At 32.8% G+C, this 23,925-nt stretch overlaps 3 protein-coding genes and 1 pseudogene across 3 annotated transcripts; 2 read left to right on the plus strand and 2 right to left on the minus strand.

Moving 5' to 3' along the window:
• The first annotated feature begins 705 nt into the window (after positions 1-705).
• LOC114193839 (plasma membrane ATPase 4-like) lies at positions 706-10,339 on the plus strand. Its single transcript, XM_028083785.2, has 16 exons — positions 706-987; positions 4,987-5,106; positions 5,187-5,423; positions 5,730-6,491; positions 6,567-6,689; positions 6,766-6,870; positions 6,964-7,108; positions 7,199-7,363; positions 7,638-7,876; positions 7,962-7,994; positions 8,102-8,183; positions 8,275-8,435; positions 8,529-8,702; positions 9,188-9,370; positions 9,476-9,657; positions 9,827-10,339. The coding sequence occupies exons 1-16, from the start codon at positions 940-942 to the stop codon at positions 9,921-9,923; spliced, it is 2,856 nt and encodes a 951-aa protein (XP_027939586.1). The 5' UTR covers positions 706-939; the 3' UTR covers positions 9,924-10,339.
• Positions 10,340-13,285: 2,946 nt separating this feature from the next.
• LOC146884106 (uncharacterized) lies at positions 13,286-15,117 on the minus strand (annotated as a pseudogene).
• Positions 15,118-18,100: 2,983 nt separating this feature from the next.
• On the plus strand, positions 18,101-21,077 carry LOC114193788 (protein DELETION OF SUV3 SUPPRESSOR 1(I)-like). The gene is made up of 3 exons (XM_028083723.2): positions 18,101-18,256; positions 18,338-18,442; positions 20,798-21,077. The coding sequence occupies exons 2-3, from the start codon at positions 18,352-18,354 to the stop codon at positions 20,926-20,928; spliced, it is 222 nt and encodes a 73-aa protein (XP_027939524.1). The 5' UTR covers positions 18,101-18,256; positions 18,338-18,351; the 3' UTR covers positions 20,929-21,077.
• A 690-nt stretch (positions 21,078-21,767) lies between these two features.
• Positions 21,768-23,524, minus strand: LOC114193823 (peroxidase 16-like). The gene is made up of 4 exons (XM_028083767.2): positions 23,166-23,524; positions 22,865-23,062; positions 22,495-22,660; positions 21,768-22,231 (listed from the first exon to the last, which is right to left on the minus strand). Exons 1-4 carry the CDS (start codon positions 23,373-23,375, stop codon positions 21,825-21,827), a joined length of 981 nt encoding a protein of 326 aa, XP_027939568.1. The 5' UTR covers positions 23,376-23,524; the 3' UTR covers positions 21,768-21,824.
• Positions 23,525-23,925: the final 401 nt, after the last annotated feature.

Consider the following 23,925-nt stretch of genomic DNA (forward strand, 5'->3'; position numbering starts at 1 on the left):
TATGTTTTTGGTCCCTTAGCTTTCAATGAAAATTGGAATTAGTCCCTCCTCAAAACATTGTTCCAATTTAGTTCCCCAACTTCAGAATTGTGTGAATTTAGTAAGCAAATTTTGTTAAGTTTATTTAAGGTTTTAAACGCATTTCATGATAACATTTGAGATGTTTACATCGTTTGACACATTTTTGCTTTAATATTAGCAAATAAACCATCATGAAACGCATCTGAAACATCAAATAAACTTAACAAAATTTGGTTAAAAAGACTAAATCCACACAATTTTGAAGTTGAGGGACAAAATTAGGCCAAAGTTTTAAAGATGGACTAATTTCAATCTCTACTAAAAGTTGAAGGACCAAAAACATATTTAATCCTTTCATGTGCATCATAATGTTATCTGATCACTGATTAATATCTGATTTCACACATCCACGTCGCGAAATAATAATAACTATTCATGTTATAATCCACCTCTTAACACATGACTAATTAATAAGAAGAGATTATATTTAAGAATTAACCCTAATTATTTTTTGTTAGAAGATTCCTCAATGGTGGAATGTGGATCCCACAACAGAAACAGGAGGCACCCATGCCTAACAAATTTTCTGAGTTTGTTTTAGTTTGGAAAATAATAAAATTGTAGTAGAGTGACAGAAAAGTTTTGTACTCTCTCTGTAGCCACACATGCTTCTGCTGCAGCTGATGTATTATATATAAATGAGAATTGAGAAAGGGAGCACCCAGAGAGGTTCACGGCTTCACTCATCTTCTTCACCTTCAATCTCTTTCCTTCTGCTTCCTTTTTCCCCTCTCTGCATTTATTTTCTTTTGGACTTTTCCACTCATTCACCTTCCATTCCCTCTATTTAACCCTCTCTTTCTCCTTCACTCTTCATCTCTCTCATCATAATCTTCTTCTTCTTCCTTCTTCCAAAACATGGGTGGCATCAGCCTCGAAGAGATCAAGAACGAAAACGTCGATCTGGTACTTCTTCTGTTACTTCTTCTTCTCAGATCTTTATCTACCCTTTTCTTTTTTCTGTCAAATTCTGTGTTCCCTTTTCTTCTTTTCATCTCCATATCTACTCTTACCCTTTTCATCATTTTTATCACCATTTTCTTCTTTTCTTTTCCTGCAAAATTTCAAAAGAAACACCCAATTACCAATTCATTTTTATTTAAATTAAAAAATACGATAAATATAATTAAAGAATTAGATTGTTTCCTTGTAAAATAAGTTTTTTTTTTCTTTCTGGAAAAATATAACTGCTCTTTTGTTATTTTTTTTTCGTCCTTTTCATTGTTAAGAAAATGGTAACAGGTTCAGAAAAGTACTCTTTATTTTAGAAACAATTATTCTTTTAACAGTTCGTCATGAATTGCCGATTGTGTAAAAACAAATATTTTCATAATTTTATATTATTTAACAATTCTTTTTTTACCGGAGTGACAAAATTTTCAGAGTATTAATTTTTCTTGCGGTGTTAACTAGTTTGTATGCTTTTTAATTTTTTTTTTCCTGGAAAATTCACGAGTTCTGAATGAAACTTTAACTTGCAGTGTTCCCCTCCAAACTCGATAAAAAAAAATTAAATAAAAAAACTTTTATGACAGTTATTTTTTGTGAGGTGGGTATATTCTTACAGTGTACTTGAAGAAGCTATAAATTCTCAGAACAAATAATTATTAATTATTTTTTACTAGGTAAGAATATCATTATTAACCTATGATATCTAACACCTAGATAATTCATTCGATATGTTTGCATATTATTATATTATTATTAATTAATCTTGTCTTCAATGATTCAGAAGATTCATATGTTATTGTTTGTTGTTCAAATATTTAGAATATACGTATTTGGTACGTATTTGAAAGAACACATGAAAGATGTGTGTTGAAATTTCTTAGGATATACGTAATTGGGTCGCTACCTACTTTTGGGAAATTGCTAATCTGTGATTACTCAAAACGCAATTTGGTAATTAAATGTGTGACCTTTTATGTGAAGTCAACAAAAATCTTTTTTTTTTTCTAGGTTCTTATCTTATCTTTGAATAACTTTCGTTCATGGTTGTTTCAAATTTCCACAAGTTATTAATAATGATCATTGTTCACGATTATTAACTATATAACCACCATTTCCTTACTTTTAATCGTAATTATTGATTACTAATAATATAAATTCTTTTTTTTTACTTTTTTTATTTTATATATTAAAAAAATTAATATATTTTAAGACGTAAAAACTAATATATATCGGTATAATTTTAAAGAATAATAGAAAGAAAACATGAAAAAATTAATACAAAGTTCTGATTTATTTTTGAAGATAGAATCCATAAATGTTTGATAGAGACCACAAAACTGGTAACCTTTAGTTATATTTTTCGAATTTGATTTTTTTTTTTTTAACTTTTGGTGTTATCTATCTTCAAAGTGTGATTATATAATATTTTAAAATTTTAGTGTATCAAAATTAATGTATTTTAAAAATATAACAAAAGTATATTAAAAAAATCAACCATATTTCTTATTTTAAAAATTTTAAATTTAAAAAGGGATTAAAAGTGTACGGATTTTGTATTTAAGAGTTTTTATTGATATTTTAAGTAGTCGTTAATATAGTTGAAATTGAAATATTAAAATCCTGTAGGAAGATTGAATTAAATGTAATGACAGGGAATAAGGTTGTTGTGAATATGTTTTCACTGTGGAAAGAAAAGAAAAAACATTTTGTATTTTGTAAGTTCCGAGAAATCTGCACCGTACGATGATGATCATCAGTGGCGGCTAATCAGAACTAAAAATAGTTGTTGTTTCTTCAGCCACGGCACGCTTCTCCGTTTTCCTTTACACACTATCCGATGAACATTCTGAGATTATTTTTCTTTTTTCTTTTTTACTTTTTCAAGTATGTGAAATGCCTTTTTGTTTTTTCGCAAAATTAACCGTGAATTTAAATTTTATGTGAAATAAAAATAAAAAAGCTAACTATTTTATCAAAAAAAACGTATATAAATTTTACTTCAGTTGTAGTGTTGTTGATTTTTATTTTTCTGTAGATTTTTTCTAGAAAGATAACAAGAAGAATCCTGACATATTTCATTTTATTTTAAAGTGGATAAAATTAGACGCTTTAATTGAAATTAAGGTTAGAAACATTTGCTTTAGACACTTTTTCTTTTTACTTTAGTGTGTCATTAGAGTCAACACTTTGATCCAAATTTTATGTACAATCTGATTTTTGCACTAAGAGTATAAAATATAATTATTTACTCACTTAATGTTTTTCTATATATTTTTCTTATATTTTAAATAATTGGGTCCTTTGACATTGTTTTTAAATAAAAATCAACTTCCTTTATAGTTTTAAGAAATAATTTTTACTGTTTATGTTTTGAATAACGTGGTTCAAACCTTTTTTATTTAATTTATAAAAATTATTTTTTATTTTTATTTTCAAGAATTTCTTAAATTTTTATATTGTAAAAATCGATTTTCACAATTTTTATATAAGTTTTGAATAATATGATACTTTTGAATAAAATACGTGAAGTAAACCATATTAAAAATATGAGAAATGTGAATTTATATATTAAAAATATAAATATTTATTTAAATATTAGAGAAATGAATGCCATTTTATTAATAACATGAAAACGGTTCGTATTTATTTTAAAACTAGAAAGAATATGAGTTTCATTTCAGTATAAGTTAAATAGAAGTAAATAAACTTTAATCTTATTTATATTGCTAAATCTAAATTGAGTCCAATAATCTTCTTCAAAATTTAGGAAAATTTTAATGTTTAGGTTGATTTTTTTTTGTCTATTTTTACTTTATGTGTGTTCTGGTTCTAATCGTTATTCATTTTTAGAAATCAGTAATTCTAATAATTTGATGTTTACTTTTATCGTATTTTTTTATTCTTAATTTGATTATTTTTCTCTCAGCTTATTTGAGTTTTTAATCTTTATAGCTTTTATTATCGGTTTTAAATAGTTTCCAATTATTACGGCTTTGGTTGAAAACGAACAAAAACCTTAATGAGCAAAATTATAAAAAGGCAATATTAAAATTGATACCTATGTTTTTGTTCTTATTGTTTCATCCATCTATAGTATTTCCATATTGTTTTATTTTACTTTTCAAGATTTCAAGGCAAAATGGAAAACGAAATATTCTTTGAGTGTGAAACTCTAAAGTCTGCATCTTTTTCAATTGATTTTTTAAATCTAACTCAATTACAGTTCAATTTGTCGATTGGATTCCATGAAAATGTCTTAAGTATTTTTTCTTCTCGGTTGAATAATTTTGCAATTAAATTTAACCAAGTCATTTTCCCAAGAATTTCAATCAAATGCATATTAAAAAAATAATTGTAAAGAAGTCAGGTTAAATTTATATCGACTTATATTATTATTTTTTAAAATATAATTTTAAGGAAAATTAAAATGATTTTTGAGCGATGTTACACAACGAAATTTGGGTACGTAAAAAACATTTTTTCCCAGTTAACACCATATTATTTTTTAGAGCTATATTTGATTTTATTTTAGAAACAAAATTCCATGCAATAGTTATTGAAATTTCAGCACAAGCTAAGTATTGCTTATATAGAGAAACTAATTCAAAACTGAGTAGGGCGAGTAAAATAAAAAATAAAAATAAAAGTATTCGTCTAGGAAGATAAATTAATGAAATATTAATTTTAATTTTCTTTGGTGTTATTTTACTCTATTTTTAATGATTAGTTTGTGGGGTGGACACTACTGTACCTAACTGATTGAAGAACTTTGATGTGAAGTTTCGCAGAATTTTGAGAAACTAAACTTTTGAAGGAATGAACAGCTTAACCACTATTAGTAGCAGTATATCTGAAAGAGCAAAATCAATGAGCTACATAAAATTTGTACACATTTTGTTCATGTTGTTGAGTATTTTGAGGAATAACAATCATTGAACATAACCTTGTTCCCAGGAACGGATTCCGATAGAGGAAGTGTTTGAGCAGCTGAAATGTTCAAGAGCAGGTCTAACATCAGACGAAGGGGCCAACAGGCTCCAAGTCTTTGGACCCAACAAATTGGAAGAGAAAAAGGTATGTTTTTTCCACAAAAATCTCACTGCAGTTTATGTTTTTTCCTTCATTCGATGATGTCTTGTTGGGTGATGTAACAGGAGAGCAAGTTTTTGAAGTTCTTGGGGTTTATGTGGAACCCTTTGTCATGGGTCATGGAAGCTGCTGCTATCATGGCCATTGCTTTGGCAAATGGAGGAGGAAGGCCACCAGATTGGCAAGATTTTGTGGGAATCATTGCTCTGCTGGTCATAAACTCCACAATCAGTTTTATTGAGGAAAACAATGCTGGAAATGCTGCTGCTGCTCTTATGGCTGGTTTAGCTCCCAAGACAAAGGTTTTCATTTTATCCTCAAACTTTTTAACAAAGCTAATGCACAATTCGGTCCTTGAAAGTTGCAACTGGTATTGTTTGGAAAGACTTGATAATGAGTTTAAGACAAAACTTTAGATGCAGTCTCTTAAGTGTTTTTGGTGTTGTTATGGTATAAAAACTGGTTTCACTTCAGATTTGTGTAAGCAAGGCTTGCATTAATTGTCTACGTAGAAACTCCACTCTTTGTTGATTCAAGTGTTTGCATTATTTATGCAACCATTTTTCTTTTATAAGTGTTTCTTGAAACTTCTGTCGAATTAATTTCAGGTATTAAGGGATGGCCGATGGAGTGAACAGGATGCTGCAATTTTAGTACCAGGAGACATAATCAGCATCAAGTTAGGAGATATCATTCCAGCTGATGCTCGTCTTCTTGAGGGTGATCCTCTGAGTGTTGATCAGTCTGCTTTGACTGGAGAATCTCTTCCAGTGACAAAGAGTTCCTCAGATGAAGTGTTTTCAGGATCAACTGTGAAGAAGGGAGAGATAGAAGCAGTTGTGATAGCCACTGGAGTGCACACCTTTTTTGGCAAAGCAGCACATCTAGTGGACAGCACCAACCAAGTTGGACACTTTCAGAAAGTACTCACAGCAATTGGTAACTTCTGCATTTGTTCAATTGCTGTTGGAATCGCCATCGAGCTCATAGTCATGTACCCAATTCAACACCGAAAGTACAGGGATGGAATTGACAATCTGTTGGTGCTCTTGATTGGAGGAATCCCCATTGCCATGCCTACTGTGTTGTCTGTCACCATGGCCATTGGTTCTCACAGGCTCTCTCAGCAGGGTGCCATAACAAAAAGAATGACAGCTATTGAGGAAATGGCAGGGATGGATGTCCTGTGCAGTGACAAAACTGGGACTCTCACTTTGAACAAGTTGAGTGTTGATAGAAACTTGATTGAGGTGTTTGCTAAGGGTGTTGAGAAAGAGTATGTTATCCTTCTAGCAGCTAGAGCTTCCAGGACTGAAAATCAGGATGCCATTGATGCTGCAATTGTTGGCATGCTTGCTGACCCAAAGGAGGTAATGTACCAAAGTCTAAATCTTTTGAACTTGAATTTTGGATATAAGTATAATTTTGATGTTTTGATTGATCAGGCACGTAGTGGTATCAGGGAGGTACATTTCCTTCCATTCAATCCTGTAGACAAGAGGACTGCACTTACCTACATTGATTCTGATGGAAACTGGCATAGAGCTAGCAAAGGGGCTCCTGAGCAGGTAAATATGAGTTTCATTGGTACAATCTTGTGATGTGTTTTTGAAGATGAAAAACAATGCTTTTCTCCCGCTTCAGATAATCACCCTTTGCAACTGCAAAGAGGATGTCAGAAAAAAGGTTCATGCAGTGATTGATAAGTTTGCTGAGCGTGGACTTCGGTCTTTAGGTGTTGCAAGACAAGTAAGCAAAGTTGTTAACCTTGTGTCTATTTCTATGTTTGATTAGAAACGAAAACCCTTTCTTTATTGAAGCTTCATATGATATGTGCAACAGGAAGTACCTGAAAAATCAAAAGATGCTGCTGGTGGACCATGGCAATTTGTTGGTCTGCTACCATTGTTTGATCCTCCCAGGCATGATAGTGCTGAAACCATTAGAAGAGCTCTTAACCTTGGTGTGAATGTTAAGATGATTACCGGTAGGATTTGAAATCATGATCTGTTGTAGCTTGAACTGTATAATGAAAGCCTATAGCTCTAAACTTGCTTTTGGCTCTGCCTTACTGTAGGAGATCAGCTTGCCATTGGAAAGGAAACGGGTCGAAGGCTCGGAATGGGAACAAACATGTATCCTTCATCTGCATTGCTTGGTCAAGACAAGGATGCCTCTATTTCAGCTCTTCCAGTAGATGAGTTGATTGAGAAGGCTGATGGATTTGCAGGAGTATTTCCTGGTAAGTCCTTTAGATTTATATATGTAACGAGTGTACCATATTTGACTCAAAGAGTTATATAATTCATTTCATTGTTTAGATGATGATAGTAATGATGACCAAATCATCAAATTCTTTCTTTCAACTATTTCAAACACCTTTTATTTTTCCATGGCTTCTTCTAAGTTCTATGCAACTATTGAAATTGCTATATATTTATCAGCAATGTAATTATGTTTCAAATTGAACAACATCTTAAATGTTTTAATCCTGTACTCTTTGTATGATATTGTAGAGCACAAATATGAAATTGTTAAACGGCTGCAAGAAAGGAAGCATATATGTGGAATGACTGGTGATGGTGTAAACGATGCCCCTGCATTAAAGAAAGCAGATATTGGAATTGCTGTTGCTGATGCCACAGATGCTGCTAGAAGTGCTTCTGATATTGTCCTTACTGAACCTGGTCTAAGTGTCATTATTAGTGCAGTGCTAACAAGCAGGGCAATTTTCCAGAGGATGAAGAACTATACTGTTAGTTTCCCTGCTTCCCTTAACTTTCTGGCTTTGTTTTAGCGTTTTTCGCTGTCTGATATCTAAAAATTCAATTGTGAAACAGATCTATGCTGTGTCAATCACCATCCGTATTGTGGTAAGTGTTGGAATTGGGTTGATAGATACAAAAACTTGTCAGTTTTTTTTCTATACATTTATGAAGTTGAATCATAAACTAATGTGGTTTATTTTTTATTTTGGTAGTTTGGTTTCTTGTTTATTGCGCTGATCTGGAAGTTTGACTTTGCACCCTTCATGGTTTTGATTATTGCCATACTAAATGATGGTAAGATAACATTTTCTTGATTTTTCATGTTGTTTGCTGTCATTTCTGCCAAAATGTTTAAACTGATGTGATTATACTACCATGTGTTTAGGTACCATTATGACTATATCAAAGGATAGAGTTAAACCATCTCCACTTCCTGATAGCTGGAAACTAAGGGAGATATTCGCTACTGGCGTTGTGCTAGGCAGCTACATGGCTCTAATGACAGTGATATTTTTCTGGGCCATGAAAGACACCAACTTCTTCTCGGTAAATAATTTGTACTCTTGTTTCCTTTTTACCCAGAATGATCTCCAACTTGTTGAAAACCAAGGTCTATGAGCATAACTTTCACTCTTGCAGAACAAGTTTGGTGTGAGGCCACTAAGAAACAGTCCTGATGAAATGATGGCAGCCTTATACCTACAAGTCAGTATAATAAGCCAGGCTCTAATCTTTGTCACAAGGTCTCGTAGTTGGTCATTTGTTGAAAGACCTGGTCTTCTCCTACTAGGAGCTTTTCTGATTGCTCAGTTGGTAAGATTCTTATTCTCCTATCAGCAGTGTTACATGAAATTGTTTTTCAGTTATCTGATTTCAGTATTTTTATTTGATCTGAGCCAACCTAAGACTTTGTTTTTGTTGCCATTGTTGTCTAATCTTAGTATTGTAGAAGCATCAGGAATCACTTAGTTTTTTGAGTTGTCCTTCTACTGAAATTTTAAACTATGTTGATGTTTGTATATTAAAACGGATTTTAATATATTTTAAAATATCAAAATCAATGTCTATCAGTATAATTTAAAGGTTCAATAGAGAGAGACAACGTAAAAAATTCAACAAAGAATCCAAATTCAAACATCATTTGTTATGTTTAGACATGTCTGATCATTAAGTTATGCATTTATTCCTCTCCAAAACAACCAAAAGAAAAAGAAAAAGATCTACTACTAAATGCAAACGATTGTTTAGTTTTCTTGGCTTTCTTTGGTGGTAACAATAACTTGTGGTGTAATTGACAGGTAGCAACTTTTATAGCAGTATATGCTAACTGGGGCTTTGCAAGAATACAAGGAATGGGATGGGGTTGGGCTGGTGTAATCTGGCTTTACAGTTTGGTAACCTATATCCCTCTTGATTTTCTCAAATTTGCAATCCGCTACATACTAAGTGGGAAGGCTTGGGACAATCTTTTGGAGAACAAGGTATGTTCTTTCCATTTTCTCTTATTTAACACTTGCTACATTCTTGATCTACTCAAAAGGTGCAAAGGTTCATATCATGTTCATGTTCATGTTTCCTGATCACAGACTGCTTTCACAACAAAGAAAGACTATGGAAAAGAAGAGAGGGAGGCTCAATGGGCGGCTGCGCAGAGAACACTTCATGGTCTTCAGCCACCAGAAACTTCCAACCTTTTCAATGACAAGAATAGCTACAGGGAGCTTTCAGAGATTGCAGAACAAGCCAAGAGAAGAGCTGAAGTTGCAAGGTAACTCATGAACTTATACCATTATACTTACTCTTTCACTGCATAATAAAAATTGTGTTGAGAAGAGTGCCTGAGAGTTGGTGTTGCTAGATTTTTCAATGTGTGATACTGAGGAAAAATGAATGAGATGTATGATGTTTGTCTAACAATAGTTGCAATTGTGTCACAGGCTTAGGGAGCTTCATACTCTAAAGGGACACGTTGAGTCAGTGGTGAAGCTGAAGGGGCTTGACATTGACACAATTCAGCAGCATTACACAGTTTAAGGAGCTTGGACAAGCTTCAAGAAGAATTGATTCAGTGCTTTTTTTGAGAACAAAAATCAGATATAATGACGAAGAAAGACTCAAAGGCCATGCTCAATCCATCTTTTAAGTTACATAAGAAAATGAGTCCTGTGAAAATTTGAATGGTCTCTCTCACTGTCTCCATCTTTTGTAGGAGATACTATTTTCTTTACGTATTAAATAACATAATTGGTAGGGTTTACTATCATCTTTTTATCTGGTGGTATGCTAGTGTTACTGTTTACTAATGTCATACTAAAAGCTCAATACATTGGTATTGATACCTTTGCTCAATAAGTCAATGTTAAACTCAATCTAAATTTATGTTTTCCTCTAGTTAACATAAATTTATGATACCTCTGTTACCCCTTTTTAGGATGTTATTTTTTTTAGTAGTTCTTGCTTCCTAAAAGTGTTTTAATTTGCAGTTGCAACTATGGTTAACTCTTACTTATATACTATAGTTTAGGTATATCTCTAGTCAACATGAGATCACTAATATACCCTCTAACATGGAGGATTGAACTTCTCATGGGAATAGGTATTTATAGGTAGTCTGATAGTAATTTAATTGTAGTTGATAAGATAGATCCAAAAAATATTTACAGGTGGTTCGATAGCAGTATGATTGCACATGAGATTATGGGTCCAATAAATCTTGTTAAAATAGATTTTGATACGATTTTGAAAAGTTTTAAGCTTACAAATTGGACTTGCAAAATAATATTTGCACTTATATACTGAAATTGAAACATATCTTTAGTTGATATGAGATTTTCAATGAACTAAAAGCATTATGAAGAGAAAAACATTACCCAGTCAAATGTTGGTTCCAAGCCATCCAACATTTTTTATTTCATTTACAAAAAAGATGTTTCATGGTTGTGAAGTTCAATTTATTACGTTGTGGACATATGCTAAAAACTGTTTGATGCTTGAATATACCACTTTCACAGATGATTGGATGTTTTTCATCTCATCACTAAGTACTATACCTATCTTAGCTTTCAAACTTACATTACATACACCAAGTCAATCATAACAAACATGATTCAATAATCAAACTCAGATTACCACAAGATCAACCATTCAACACGCAATTCAAATGAAAATAAATTACAATTAACTTCTCTTATCTTGTTTAAATTGTCTTTGCTCTTAAAGGTGCTCTTTAGAGCTCTAGTAACACAAGAATACTTAATTTAACATCAAAATCCCCAATTAGAAACCTAAGCACACCATCTTTATCATAGAGCAAAATAAATTGATCAAGAACTCTTTTGAGCTACATGCAAGGCCTAGGTCTTTGATACGCGTATAAAAATTGCAAGAGTAAAACTGAATGTATTTAACCACAATCAACAATGTAAAGTTCAATGTAATGAATCATTGAACAGAAAGGAAACAATCTTCAACAGAGCAACAGAACTCCTGATCTTGACAATAGCATCAGAATGGCAACAGATCAGGAACTATACGCATAACCCCTCTCAGAGCACATAATCTCTTAGAAATACATTATCTCTCCTCCGTCTCATACTTTTCCTGAGCCTCTGTCCACATGGATCTTTTGTAACGGTTTTGCTCTCTACATCCAACTCAACATCAATGTTATTGTCATTGCTTTTACACGTTACAAAGCTCCCTCCATTGCAAGCAACTTTGTCCTCAAGGTTGAATTCAAGAAAAGATTGTTGGATCTCCAAGACATCTTCCCATGTGGCTATAGCATTATCCAAGAAATCCCATTGAATTAAGACTTGAGCCACTAGATGAGATTGGCGCATAATAACTCTGGATTCTTACACTTTCAGCGGTTGCACAAAAGGACCTTGTTCAGTGCTGGTGAGAGGCAAAGGTAAATAAGTTTGGGAAGGACTACCTCTAAATGCCTTTAACAATGATATGTGGAAGACCGAATGCATTCTTGTAGTATTAGGCAACTTCAATTTATAAGAAACTTCTCCAATTCGTGCCTCAATTTCAAAGGGCCCAAAATATCACATGCTTAGTTTTTGTATTTTTCTTAAGGCAACCGAATGTTGTCTATAAGGCTGTAATTTTACCAACACTAAATCACCCACATTAAATTGAAAATCCCATCTTCTTTCATCCACTTGATGTTTCATGTATAGTTGAGCCTTAAACAAATTACCTTTTAACTGTTGCAGTATTGCATCCCAAGCCTGTAATATCTCTTGAACCGATATTGGATCACTAGGATCAGTCTCATATTTGATGACGGGGGATCTCTCCCATATATGCCTTAAAAGGGGACATTCCAATACTCTGGTGTAATGAAAAATTATACCAAAATTGAGCCCATGGAAGCATAGAATACCACCCTTTGGGGTTGTCAAAAACAAAGTAGTGAAGATACATTTCTAACATTTTATCCAAAACCTTTGTTTGACCATTTGATTGAGGATGGTATGAAGAACTCATGGCAAGGGTAGTACCTTGAGCCTTGAAAAGATGTTTCCCAAATGAGCTAATGAAGACTCTATCTCGGTCTGAAACAATGGAAAGAGGGACCTTGTACAGTTTAACTATGTTATTGATAAACGCTTCTACCACTACCTTACTAGTATATTCAACCTTAAGGGGAATGAAATGACCGAACTTCGAAAGCCTGTCCACCACTACTATAATTGTTGAATACCCCGAATACAATGGTAAGCATGTGATGAAGTCCATTGATATATCATTCCAAACATGTAAAGGAATTGGCAAGGGCTATAGTAATCTAGCTAGCAAGGATTATTGCACCTTAGCTTGTTGGCAGATTTGGCATTCTCGCACATGATGCATCCCAGACCAAGAGAATTGAGAACAAATGCGGGCTATGGTTTTTGCAACACCAACATGACCACCGACTTTCGATGAATGAAATTCAAACAACACTTGATTGATAAGGTTATCCTCTAAAGGCAACATGATACGACTTTTCCATAATAATACTCCATCCTTAATCAAGTACTCATGGTTTTATTGCGGCTTTGCAAGACATCTTTCATAAATTTCTTTCAACCTACCATTTGTTTGTGTTAATTCAACCACTTTTTTAAACAACAATTGTGTGGGCTCTAACAATGCCAACATAAAACTCCTTGATAACGCATCAGCTGGAATATTGTCTTTCCCTGGTTTATATTGAATTGTAAAATCAAAGCCCAAGAACTTTGGCAAAATCACTGTTGTTGTTTAGTTTGAAGACGTTGTTCCACTAACTCTTTTAATCTCCTTTGATTTGTTTTAATAATAAATTTATGGCCCAAAAGGTAGTGTTGAAATTTTTCCAAGGCCTCCGTAATAGCATAAAACTCTCGTGTATATGTAGGCTATTTTTGCATCCTCAACGACAACTTCTTAGAGAAATAAGCTATGGGATGATTGCCTTGGCTCAAAACTGCGCCCACACCTATACCCGAAGCATCTGTTTCGAGAACAAAAGGTACTGAAAAATTGGCAATAGCCAAAACTGGTGCAGTGGTAAGTGATTCCTTCAACTGTATGTAAGCGGTGCAAGCTGATTCAGACCATTTAAAGGCATCTTTCTGTAACAACTTTGTTAATGAAGCTGCTATTTGAGCACATCCTTTTACAAATCATCAGTAATAACTCGTAAGACCAAGAAACCCACGTAACCGTTTCAAATTCCCTAGACATGGCCAATCTTTTATCGTCTTCACTTTATTAGAATCCATAGCAACCCCTGCTCCTGACAGAGTGTGACCCAAATAATCAATTTCTCTTACTCCAAATGAACATTTGGAGACTTGTGCATACAAGTGATGTTGTTGCAAAATCTATAACACCACTTCTTAATGGTACACATGGTCCTTCAATGTAGTGCGATAAACTAGGATATCATCAAAAAAGACAAGAACAAACCTTCTCAATATACCTTGAAAAAGGTCATTCATTAAGCTTTGAAATGTCGTCGGGGCATTTGTTAACCCAAAAGGCATTACAAGCCACTCAAAATGCCCATGATGTATACAAAAAGCAGTTGTATAATGATCCGCGAAATTCAACAATATCTGATGGTATCCAGAACACAAGTCCAACTTCGAAAAATTGTGGCCCCAAATAGCTCATCAATCAATTCATCAACTATCGGTATTGGAAAATTGTCCTTAATAGTAAGAGCATTCAATGCGCGATAATCCGTACAAACTCACCAAGATCCATCCTTCTTTTTCACCAAAATAATGGGTGAAGAAAAAGGACTTTTACTTGGTTGAATAATGTCATCTTTAAGCATATCTGCAACAAGCTTTTCAATTGCCTCCTTTTAATTGTGAGGATGACGATAAGGCTTTACCTTCACTGGATTAGATCCTTCCAATAGGGGAATAGAATGGTCATGCCCCCGATGTGGAGGCAACCATATAGGTGCAGAAAATACTGACGCATAAGTGTGCAGTAATAACACCAATTCTGGTTCTATATTAGCTGGCAACTCTAAGGATGGAAAAGACTGCGCATTAGAATCAACAATTTTCATACTATAAACCTCTGCAATGGAGTTAGTATTGACCATTCTGCGTATATGTTGCATGGGTCCATGATTTATATCTCCTTGTAATGTTACAAATTTCCCATCATACAAGAACTTGAGATTCAAGGATTCATAATCAGCAACATGAGGACCAATAGTTTTTAACCAATTAGCCCCCAAAATAAGGTCTACACCTGAAATGTGAAGTAAATAAACAAGAATTTGAAACAAATTCTCCTAAGCGTGTATGACCAATTTCTGAATAAAACCTTCTGTTGTCATGTAATTTCCATTTCCCACCATGACTTTGAACATAGGTGTTGGTTCTATCGGTAACTTCAAAAACTTGGCAAGACGTGGCTACACAAAATTATCCGAGATTCCTCCATCTACCAACACTGTCACCGCTAATTTATCAATATGCGCCAAGAATTGAATGGTACCAACACCAAAAACTCCTTTGAGAGCATTTAATGATAGATGAGGATCTACACTTCCACTTGCTACAACACTAACAGACTACTCCACATTAGGTGGTGGTTCGCCCTTAAGATCCAATGAGTCCTCCTCCAATTGCAAAAATAGATATTGCCTATTAGGACACTTGTGATTGAAAGTGAATTTGTCATCACAAAAATAACATAGCCCCTTCTCTCAACAAAGTTGCATTTCAGCGGGACTGGTCATTTTAGCATTACTATTGGTCAATGGTGGAGTCGTAGGTGTCGGTAATAAAGGAGGAAGAGATGATTTAAATCCAGCTTTGGGTTATTGTGTTGAAGGATACAAATTTGTGGATGCTACTGGTGAATAACGTTGAATAGGTGGAGAGTTATATTTTGGAGTGGGTGTATATCTATCTCCAAATAATTTTTCCAAAGCTACTACTTTCATCATTGAAGTATGGGCTTGAACAACCACATCTCTTTTAATTTCCGTATGAAGACCATTCAAAAAACAATTTAATAAAGCTTCATCAGATAATCCCATTGATCTGTTTGCCAATGACATAAATTTTAGGTAATAATCTGAAACGGTACTTGTTTGTTGCAATTTAAACAACTCTGCCATGGGGCAATCCAACGCACGAGTTAAATCATGCCATGAACGGGTTGTAGAAAGACGTTGCAACATTTGAAACCATGGCACAACTTCTTTTTCAAAATGCATCGCAGCTATTTCGACTCTCTCTGCATCTGGTGTGTGATGATAGTTAAAAAACTTTTCTGCCTTGAATATCCACTCCAACAGATGATTAACCATCAAAATGTGGAAATCTGAGTGCTATATCTTTAACCTGAAAAGGACCTTGTATTTTTGTTTCCCCCACTGCGGCACCATGAAGCTGAGATTGGGATTATACAATTAACTCCAAGGATTGTTGTAATTGATCCATTCTAGCCTTCATCTTTGCCTGAACAGATTGAATATGCGTGCGTTGTTCACGATCTCGAAGTTCTAATGGACCCATTAATTTGTGTAGTTCATCAGAATGACCACGTACTTCAGTCTGTAATTCTTTCAAATGTGTGTTCTCATCTATGGCATCAATGAAAGCACCAATTGACATGCGTATAAAATTTGCAAGAGTAAAATTAAATGTATTGAACGACAATCAACAATGTAAAGTTCAATGTAATGAATCATTGAACAGAAAAGGAAACAATCTTCAACAGAGCAACATAACTCCTGATCTTGACAATAGCATCAGAATGGCAACAAATCCAGAACCATACGCATAACCCCCTCAGAGCACATAATCTATTAGAAATACATTATCTCTCCTCTGTCTCATGCTTTTCTTGGGCCTTTGTCCACATAGACCTTTTGTAACGGTTTTGCCCTTCGCATCCAGCTCAACATCAATGCTATTGTCATAGCTTTTACACGTTATAGTCTCACATGCATCTCAATAGAAAGAAAGTATCTCAAAAAGGGCAAAAAAGAAAAATTTACTTTGTTTGACTTTTTGATCGGATGATTGTGTAGAATTCTTCACCACACGATTCTACGGTCTCTGATTTACAAAAAGATGAAGACTCAATATCCTAAAGAGAAGAGAAAACTAAGAGATATATTTTCTAGAAATATAGTGATTTTATAATAATGAACTTAAGTTATTATAAATCTATTTTATTATTTGAATATTTGAATATTAAAATATTATAGAGTCATTATTTAAAAACCTCTTCTACTCTATAAATTCTTTGATTGAATTTTTGGAAATAACCTATATGAAATGTGTTCCGAAAAAACGTGAAATATTTTCTGAAAAAAAACTTTGAAGAATGAGTTCTTTTAGCATTCTCTGTTCTACTTCCTTTGTAGCAGTGGTCCGGTGGTGGTGACGGTAATGACAGAAATGGTAGTAGTCATGTGACACAATGATGAAGGACATTTGAATTTTTTTTTTCTTATATTGTGAGTGTAGGAAGAAATTTGATGAGAATACAATAAATAATTGCCTGAAAGAAGGTCTAGAAACCCACTCAAGACCCAAACACAAGCTTTGATTCTACATTTTCTCAAAACTATACAAATTCACTCAACAAATATATAAGTTGTTGATCCAATTACTCTTCTTCTAAAAAATTCACTAAGCAACAACAAATATTGATAATTAATTCTATTATTTGTGAATCTCTATTTTAGAGAACATTTGTTTGAAGAATCCTCTTTTTGCTGGTTTTGTATTTTCTTTTTCTCTTAAGTATTTAGATTAGTGTTTATTCTTAAATTACATCTTAAAATGAGAATCATATAAACATAACAAGATTCTAATTTGTATGAATTATATATATATATATATATATATATATATATATATATATATATATATATATATATATATATATATATTTCGTGTACAAAATTATTTTCTAACTTTACCTTTTAATATCTGACATTTTTTAAATTAAAATAATTATTTAATTCATTTTAATTATTTTTAAGTTAAAATAATTTTTTATAATAAAATACTACTAACCAAAATAAACAGAAACTATTTATCATAAAATTATAAAAATTACTTATGTTTATTTTTATAATTATGACTTTATTAAATTTTGTCATTATAAAATAAAACACGTATATATATATATATATATATAATAATTTTTTGTATACTAAATAATAAATACATTACTTAATTAAATTATGTTTTAAGACATTTAATAATTTTAATTTTGAATATTGTTTTATTTAATTATCTGAATATTTTTCTGTTTCTAATATTAAACTCTATATTAGACCTTTTTTTAAAAGGATTTGCAGAAGTCATATTTAAACCATAATTTTTGTTTTATGGAAATCATAATTACACTTAGTTGAAACTGTGGATTTTAAGCTAAAAATTTGAAATTTGAAAAATTTATTTCTTTTTGACTAGTGAAAACATATATATATATATATATATATATATATATACTTTTTTTAAGTTATTAAAAAATAATAAAATTATTATTATTATAAATAAATATAAATAATTTTTACAATTTTATTATAATATTTATTTTAATTTTAAAAATAATAAAAAGTAGTAAAATTTAAAAAAAGGATCAGTAGTTATAGAATAAAATAGATAAATATTATTTTTAATTTAAAAGAAATAATTATTTAAAGGGTAAAAGTAAAATAAGAATTGTGTACATAAGCTTATATGATAGTATATATTTTAAAAATGCATTTTTTGTTTTAAATTCCCACCCAATTTTCATTATATAACAGACAAACCTTTCCTCAGATCACAAGTTACTGATTCAAGAGCAGAAGGTTTCTTGTTCATAGGGTTTACACTCAAACCTAGTTCGTGAGTATTATTTTTTTTTCACTGTAAAATTAGTTTATTTTTCTTATGAATTCATCAAATGGATCTTCGAAATAATTGCAGATTCAGGTTTATCCATGGCCACTGAACCAAAAGCAGCCACCGAGGACGTCAAGATCGACCTCTTCGAAGACGATGATGAGTTTGAAGAGTTTGAAATCAACGAAGGTAATCAATCATAGCAATCTCACTATCTTTCTATTTTCAATGCAAATCTCGTTTACCTTGTTTAGGATTTTGATTGTTTTTTCTAGAATGTTTTACATTTGGAATCACCTATTTGACGTCGTTTTGATCCATAAAGAATCAAAAATTTAATGCTTAACAAGCGTGATTTGTTAGTTAGTTTACTTCATCCAAAGACAGGCGATGCAATGGAATGATACATAGACAAATAATTCTCTGAATTTCGGTTACTTCTTTCTTTAATTAATTAATTAATTTTAGGAGATTCGGCATTTAAAAGAAAAACCAATAAGAACAAAAATATATCTTTTAGGGATTTCTGAACTTTCTCACAAATTTTATGTTAGCATTGATGGTACATTTTGTTATTTGCTATATGATTGGATATTTGTGTAGTTTACTATTGTGTATGGTTTTTTATTTGTGTAGTCTACAATTGTGAACAAAGAATCTATAGCTTGCTTCCACCATTGTGGTTCATCTCTATAGCTTGCGCTCAACCTTGCTTGTCTGTTCCTTTTTTGCAGTTCTCCTTGCTTCTCTGTTCTGTTGTTCTGGTTCCTCGTCTACTCTGTGCAATATGAAACTCCTCTTTTTTTTTACCCTCTACTTTGATTTGTTGCGATTATAAATCAGACTCTTTGACTTTGATTTGTTTATTTCTTTTAAAACCTACGTTTATTATTTTCTGTCTTTTGGTTAATTGGTTGAATAGTCTTTCTAGTCCTTGAAAGTATTTGTCATCTTCTTGTCAATCCTTAAAAGTCTCTAAATTAAAAATTAGTACTCTAAAGTAAGATTTGTCTTTCCCGTTAGTCCTTTGTAATGAAGTTAGTTTTCTATTGTGACATGTTAAGTGACACATCAGCTCTACTTGTCATGCCAAGTTGAGAACAAGGTGGCAACTGACATATCACTTAATGTGTCTTGTTAGCAAACCAACTCTAGTATGAAGAGTCTTCGCTCTAACATACTAAGTTTTAATTTTTGCTGCTTTTAGGGACTGACTAGAGGACAGCATAGACTTTTACGGATCCAAAAAAACTATACAGCCTTGTTTTTTTCTTCCTAAATCTCCTATTTTGCAGAATGTTTGATTTAGATTTTTTTTATTTCTTTTCTAAGGAGCTAGGTTAGGTGATTGTGAGTTAATTATGTTCTGTATGTTGTCTGACTGATTCCTTGTTGTCTTACATCTATTAGTTGTGATGTATAAATATATGGATTTGAACTTTTAGTTTAAATTTAGTTCATTGTTATCATTAACAAGATATTTTTCCTACCCTGTCATTTTTATCACATGTATATCTTTGTGTATAGTTTTGTGTCTTTTGGGAGGATCTTACAATCTGTATTACGATCTTGATTTTCACAACATTGATGTGTGCCATGTGTGTGTTGATACAGTGGTCTCAGTAGAGAGATTATATTTAAAAAAGTTGGCTCTATATCATCAAAACCTATAAATGCAAGCAGTTTTCCTCTTATAAGATAACTATGATATATTTTTTTTTTAAATTGGCTCTGTGTCATCAAAATCCTCTAAATTCAGGCAGTTTTCCTTTTCTATACAAAAAATATGGGGCTATTTTTGGTTGGCTACTTAAAGAATCATCTGCAATACTTGGTTATTTCACACAGAAAAATTAAACCACTTAAGATTGGTTGATGTTCATTTTATTTTATGTATGGTTATGTGGATTTTATGGTGTAAATTTTGGGCTCAAGAAAATTTCTTTTGATTGAGATGTATATATGGACCACTTAAGCCAGGCTATTGAACCTTGTGGTATTGTTTTGGTGCTAAAATTTCCTTTCCTTATTAGATGTAATGGTGGTGAGCTTTGTAGTCAAGCAATGTGGGATACATGGACAGGGTGAAAGGACTTCATGCAATTTCACAATTAAAAGTTAATAATTGTAATATCCCACGCCCTACAGTAACAGTTAAAATTTTTGGATGTACGTGTGCAGTACGCTCTACATAGAAGCAAAACACACTATGTTCCCCCCCCTCTTTTTTATTTTTATTTTTATAAACTGTGCTTGATATGAACTAGAACTCATGCCTGTGCATATTCAATTCTACTTTAACATTTTCAGCCATACACATTGGATTTGAGATAAGGCTTTGGTCTGTGATGAGTTAGCTTTTCATGCTGTTGATCCTGGTTCTCGTTAGCAATAACACTTTTAGTGTGCAGATATTAGGATTCATATAATTGCTTGAATTATTTTATTTTCTTTCATTTCTGGTGATGGTATTTGGATTTCTGGTGACTGCATATTCAACTTGATTTGTTGGGGGTGTCATTCTAATGTTTCTTCTTATTTCAGAGTGGGATGACAAGGAGGAAGGAAAGGAAGTGACTCAACAGTGGGAGGATGATTGGGATGATGATGATGTCGGTGATGATTTCTCTTTCCAGTTGAGAAGGGAACTGGAGAGCAACACTGAGAAAAATTAAACACTGATGTAACTGAAAACTATGCCTTGTTAGGAAGGAAATGTAAGACAGCAAGAACAGAATAGGAACATAATATTCCTGTTTTCGAATATCTGTGTAGAAGTTATTGAGTATTTGTACTTAAATTGAATTCTGCATAATTTGGTGAAGACTGGCTTTAAGATTTTATCTACAAAACCTCAAATAATTCGCTTATTTTCATTTTGGGGTTGGGTATGTGCTTGTTTGTAAAACGTTCTGGCCAAACTTGTTTTCCCCACTAATTCCAAAGAGGGTTTTCGTATACAAGAATCAACGTAAACAGAAAAGCCTGAAAAAAATTTAACCAAGGCAGCATTTGGTAAATGACTTAATACCCGTTATGCTAAAAAAAAATTGGGTATAATAATTCTTTCAATAAGCTCTAGTTATTTTCAAACGCTCCCAAGTTTGACACTTCTTTTGGGATAAAAGTATATCTGTTTGATTCAGTTTTAGTTATCATTAAGGAAACTGAATCAATCTATAAGGAACTTTCATTATTGTGTATGTTTTAGACGGACTAGCTGTACATGATTTGGTTTGAGATTATAGCTTTTTTTCTCATAGAAGTTTTATTAAAAAGAAAGTGTTTGATAAAAGTGCACTGGATTGAATCAAACCAAACTGATGTATATAGAAATGCATTTATAGCAAAAACAGATAAAAATGAAATAAATGTTTGATTTCTTCAATTAGATTGCATCGAAAGCGCCCAAAAACTGAAATCATGACTAGTCTCTTTTGAAACAACTGCAGAATCAGAATTCTACTAAACTGACTTTACTGTAATTTTAGCATTTATAACCCAAACAAACAGATAGAAGAAATCAATAAGATTATTTAACAATCATCTGAAAATGGTCTCAATTAGTAGCTCAGTTAACCATTGAGCAATCACGCCGGATTTCACCCTGGTGTCCTGTTTTAATACCTATTCGTCCTAACTTTGTTATGGCACTTACAAAAGACGTTTCAAAGACTGTGTTGTTGGATGCAAATAAGTTCACTAGCTCTCTTGTTCTTTTATGAGTAAACAAAGCTTGATCAGAAGAAAGAAGCCCTTTTCCTTGCTGAAGATTCTTGTAGTATTGATTATCAAATATCTTTGGTGTTACTGGGTCCATTTGAACCGCTGCTTCGGGCTCTGCATTTTTTGGACACTTTTGTTGGAGCTCTTTTGCATACGCAGGATTAAGTGTATGATCAATGCTTTTATTGCCTTTGAAGTTGTAAATACGTTTGGAGAACTGGTTGCAATGAGAGAATCCAACAGTATGTGCTCCTGCAACCACTCATTTCAATCTACATTATGAAACTGTTATGTTAAAAGTAAGATTGATGCAAAACACAGTACTTGCTCTGCTCATACTTGATTTTGGAGTTAAAATGTAGTTTGAAAATTGATTAAAACCAAAAAGTTGAACACTGATTAAAACTACCATCCTTCTGAAAAAGATATGTTTGAGTCATCCCAATGTATATAAAGAAATCAAGTTCAGACTCATGGATAGCAAACAAGTATTTAGTTCATTATGATTGAAATACCTGATAGAGCAACTAGATCAGTTAGGGTTAGTCCATGTGAAGCAAACATTTGGTTCAGTTTTTCTAGTTTGAAATCAGGAAGAGGTATATGGTTTCTAACACTGCCTTTTGTTGACACTCTCCCATCTAGCCTTCCCAACTCTACTGCATAAGATGGTCCTCCTGCCTGAAACCACTGACTATTAACAAAGTACAAACAACTAACATTTATCCATAAAAAAAAAAACATGAATGTTCATTTGATGTTCACAAGGAATAAAATGTCAAACATCTGTTTCCACATAACCACAAAAGATGTATTAAAACAAATCAAAAGAAATTGATACTCTATGGATTATGCAGAGATCCAAATCAAAAGAATTATTATTACCAATGCTATGACATCCCTAGTTGCCATGGCCAATATGTCAGCACATGAAACCTTATTCTGGCAGCCAGGTACACTGTCAACTGCAGCCTTGGCTTTGATCACAGTGTCAAAACCATCACCAGCCAGTGAAAGATCTATAGGACTATCCTTCTCAGATGTGTGGTTTGTTGAAGCTAGCATCACAGAAGCATCACACCCCTGTTCAACACGCACAAAATAGAATCAAGTCTTAGTATAAAATCAAAAGTGGTGCATGCAAAGGAAAAATAAGAGAGAGAGAATGAGTTATAACAGTTCTGACCCTAACAAAACAATCATGGAAGAACAGCCTAAGTGTAGCAGGAACTGTCACATCTGTCTGCTGAAATTTCACCTCAACTGCTCTCCGAACAATCGATTCAACATTTGGACATGTGTTTCTGTAGTAGTCAACTCCAAGTTGAGCATGACAACCAGCTATAAACACAAGAAGAAACACAATAGCATGCAAAATGAGGCTCAGAGAAGTCATTTTCACTTTGTTGCAGTTCTAGTGTCTGGGATATTATTACATTTGGTTCAGTTCTTGCATCCTTAAATACTGAAAGGAGAAACAACTCTCTCTCTTTGAAGAATCCAATGTGTTAAATTTTGAAAGAAACAGAACAAGAGCTACACACCAAGAAGAAGTACTTTTGGAAAAGTGTTGAGTGATTTTAGAATATCTGAGATTATAATTGAAGAGGTTGCATGTAGGAGTGGTGAAACAAGTTGTTTATTAAAAGTGCTCCTAGTAAGTAACAAAAAGTTAACTGGTCCCTCACATAATGTTTTGATGCTTTTCTATATTTTACTTGTGAAGTTTGATTCCTGCAAGAAGTGAGGTGGTGGCTCTATGCACAGAAATCTCAAATGTTGGCATTTGGCCAATGATTTACGTAAATCCGTTTGTATTGTTGTTTTCTGGTGTATAGAGCATATGATATCCACTTCAGGTATTTACTTTATTAGGGTATTTACAGCACCAACTCACTTCAAAATGAATGGAAGAATATCACGCTGTACTTAGCCATGTGTTCCCC

The sequence above is a fragment of the Vigna unguiculata genome, chromosome 8 (genome assembly GCF_037176805.1).
Source record: "Vigna unguiculata cultivar grain cowpea cultivar isolate G323 ecotype 2 chromosome 8, ASM3717680v1, whole genome shotgun sequence".
In the NCBI taxonomy this organism is placed as follows: Eukaryota; Viridiplantae; Streptophyta; class Magnoliopsida; order Fabales; family Fabaceae; genus Vigna; species Vigna unguiculata.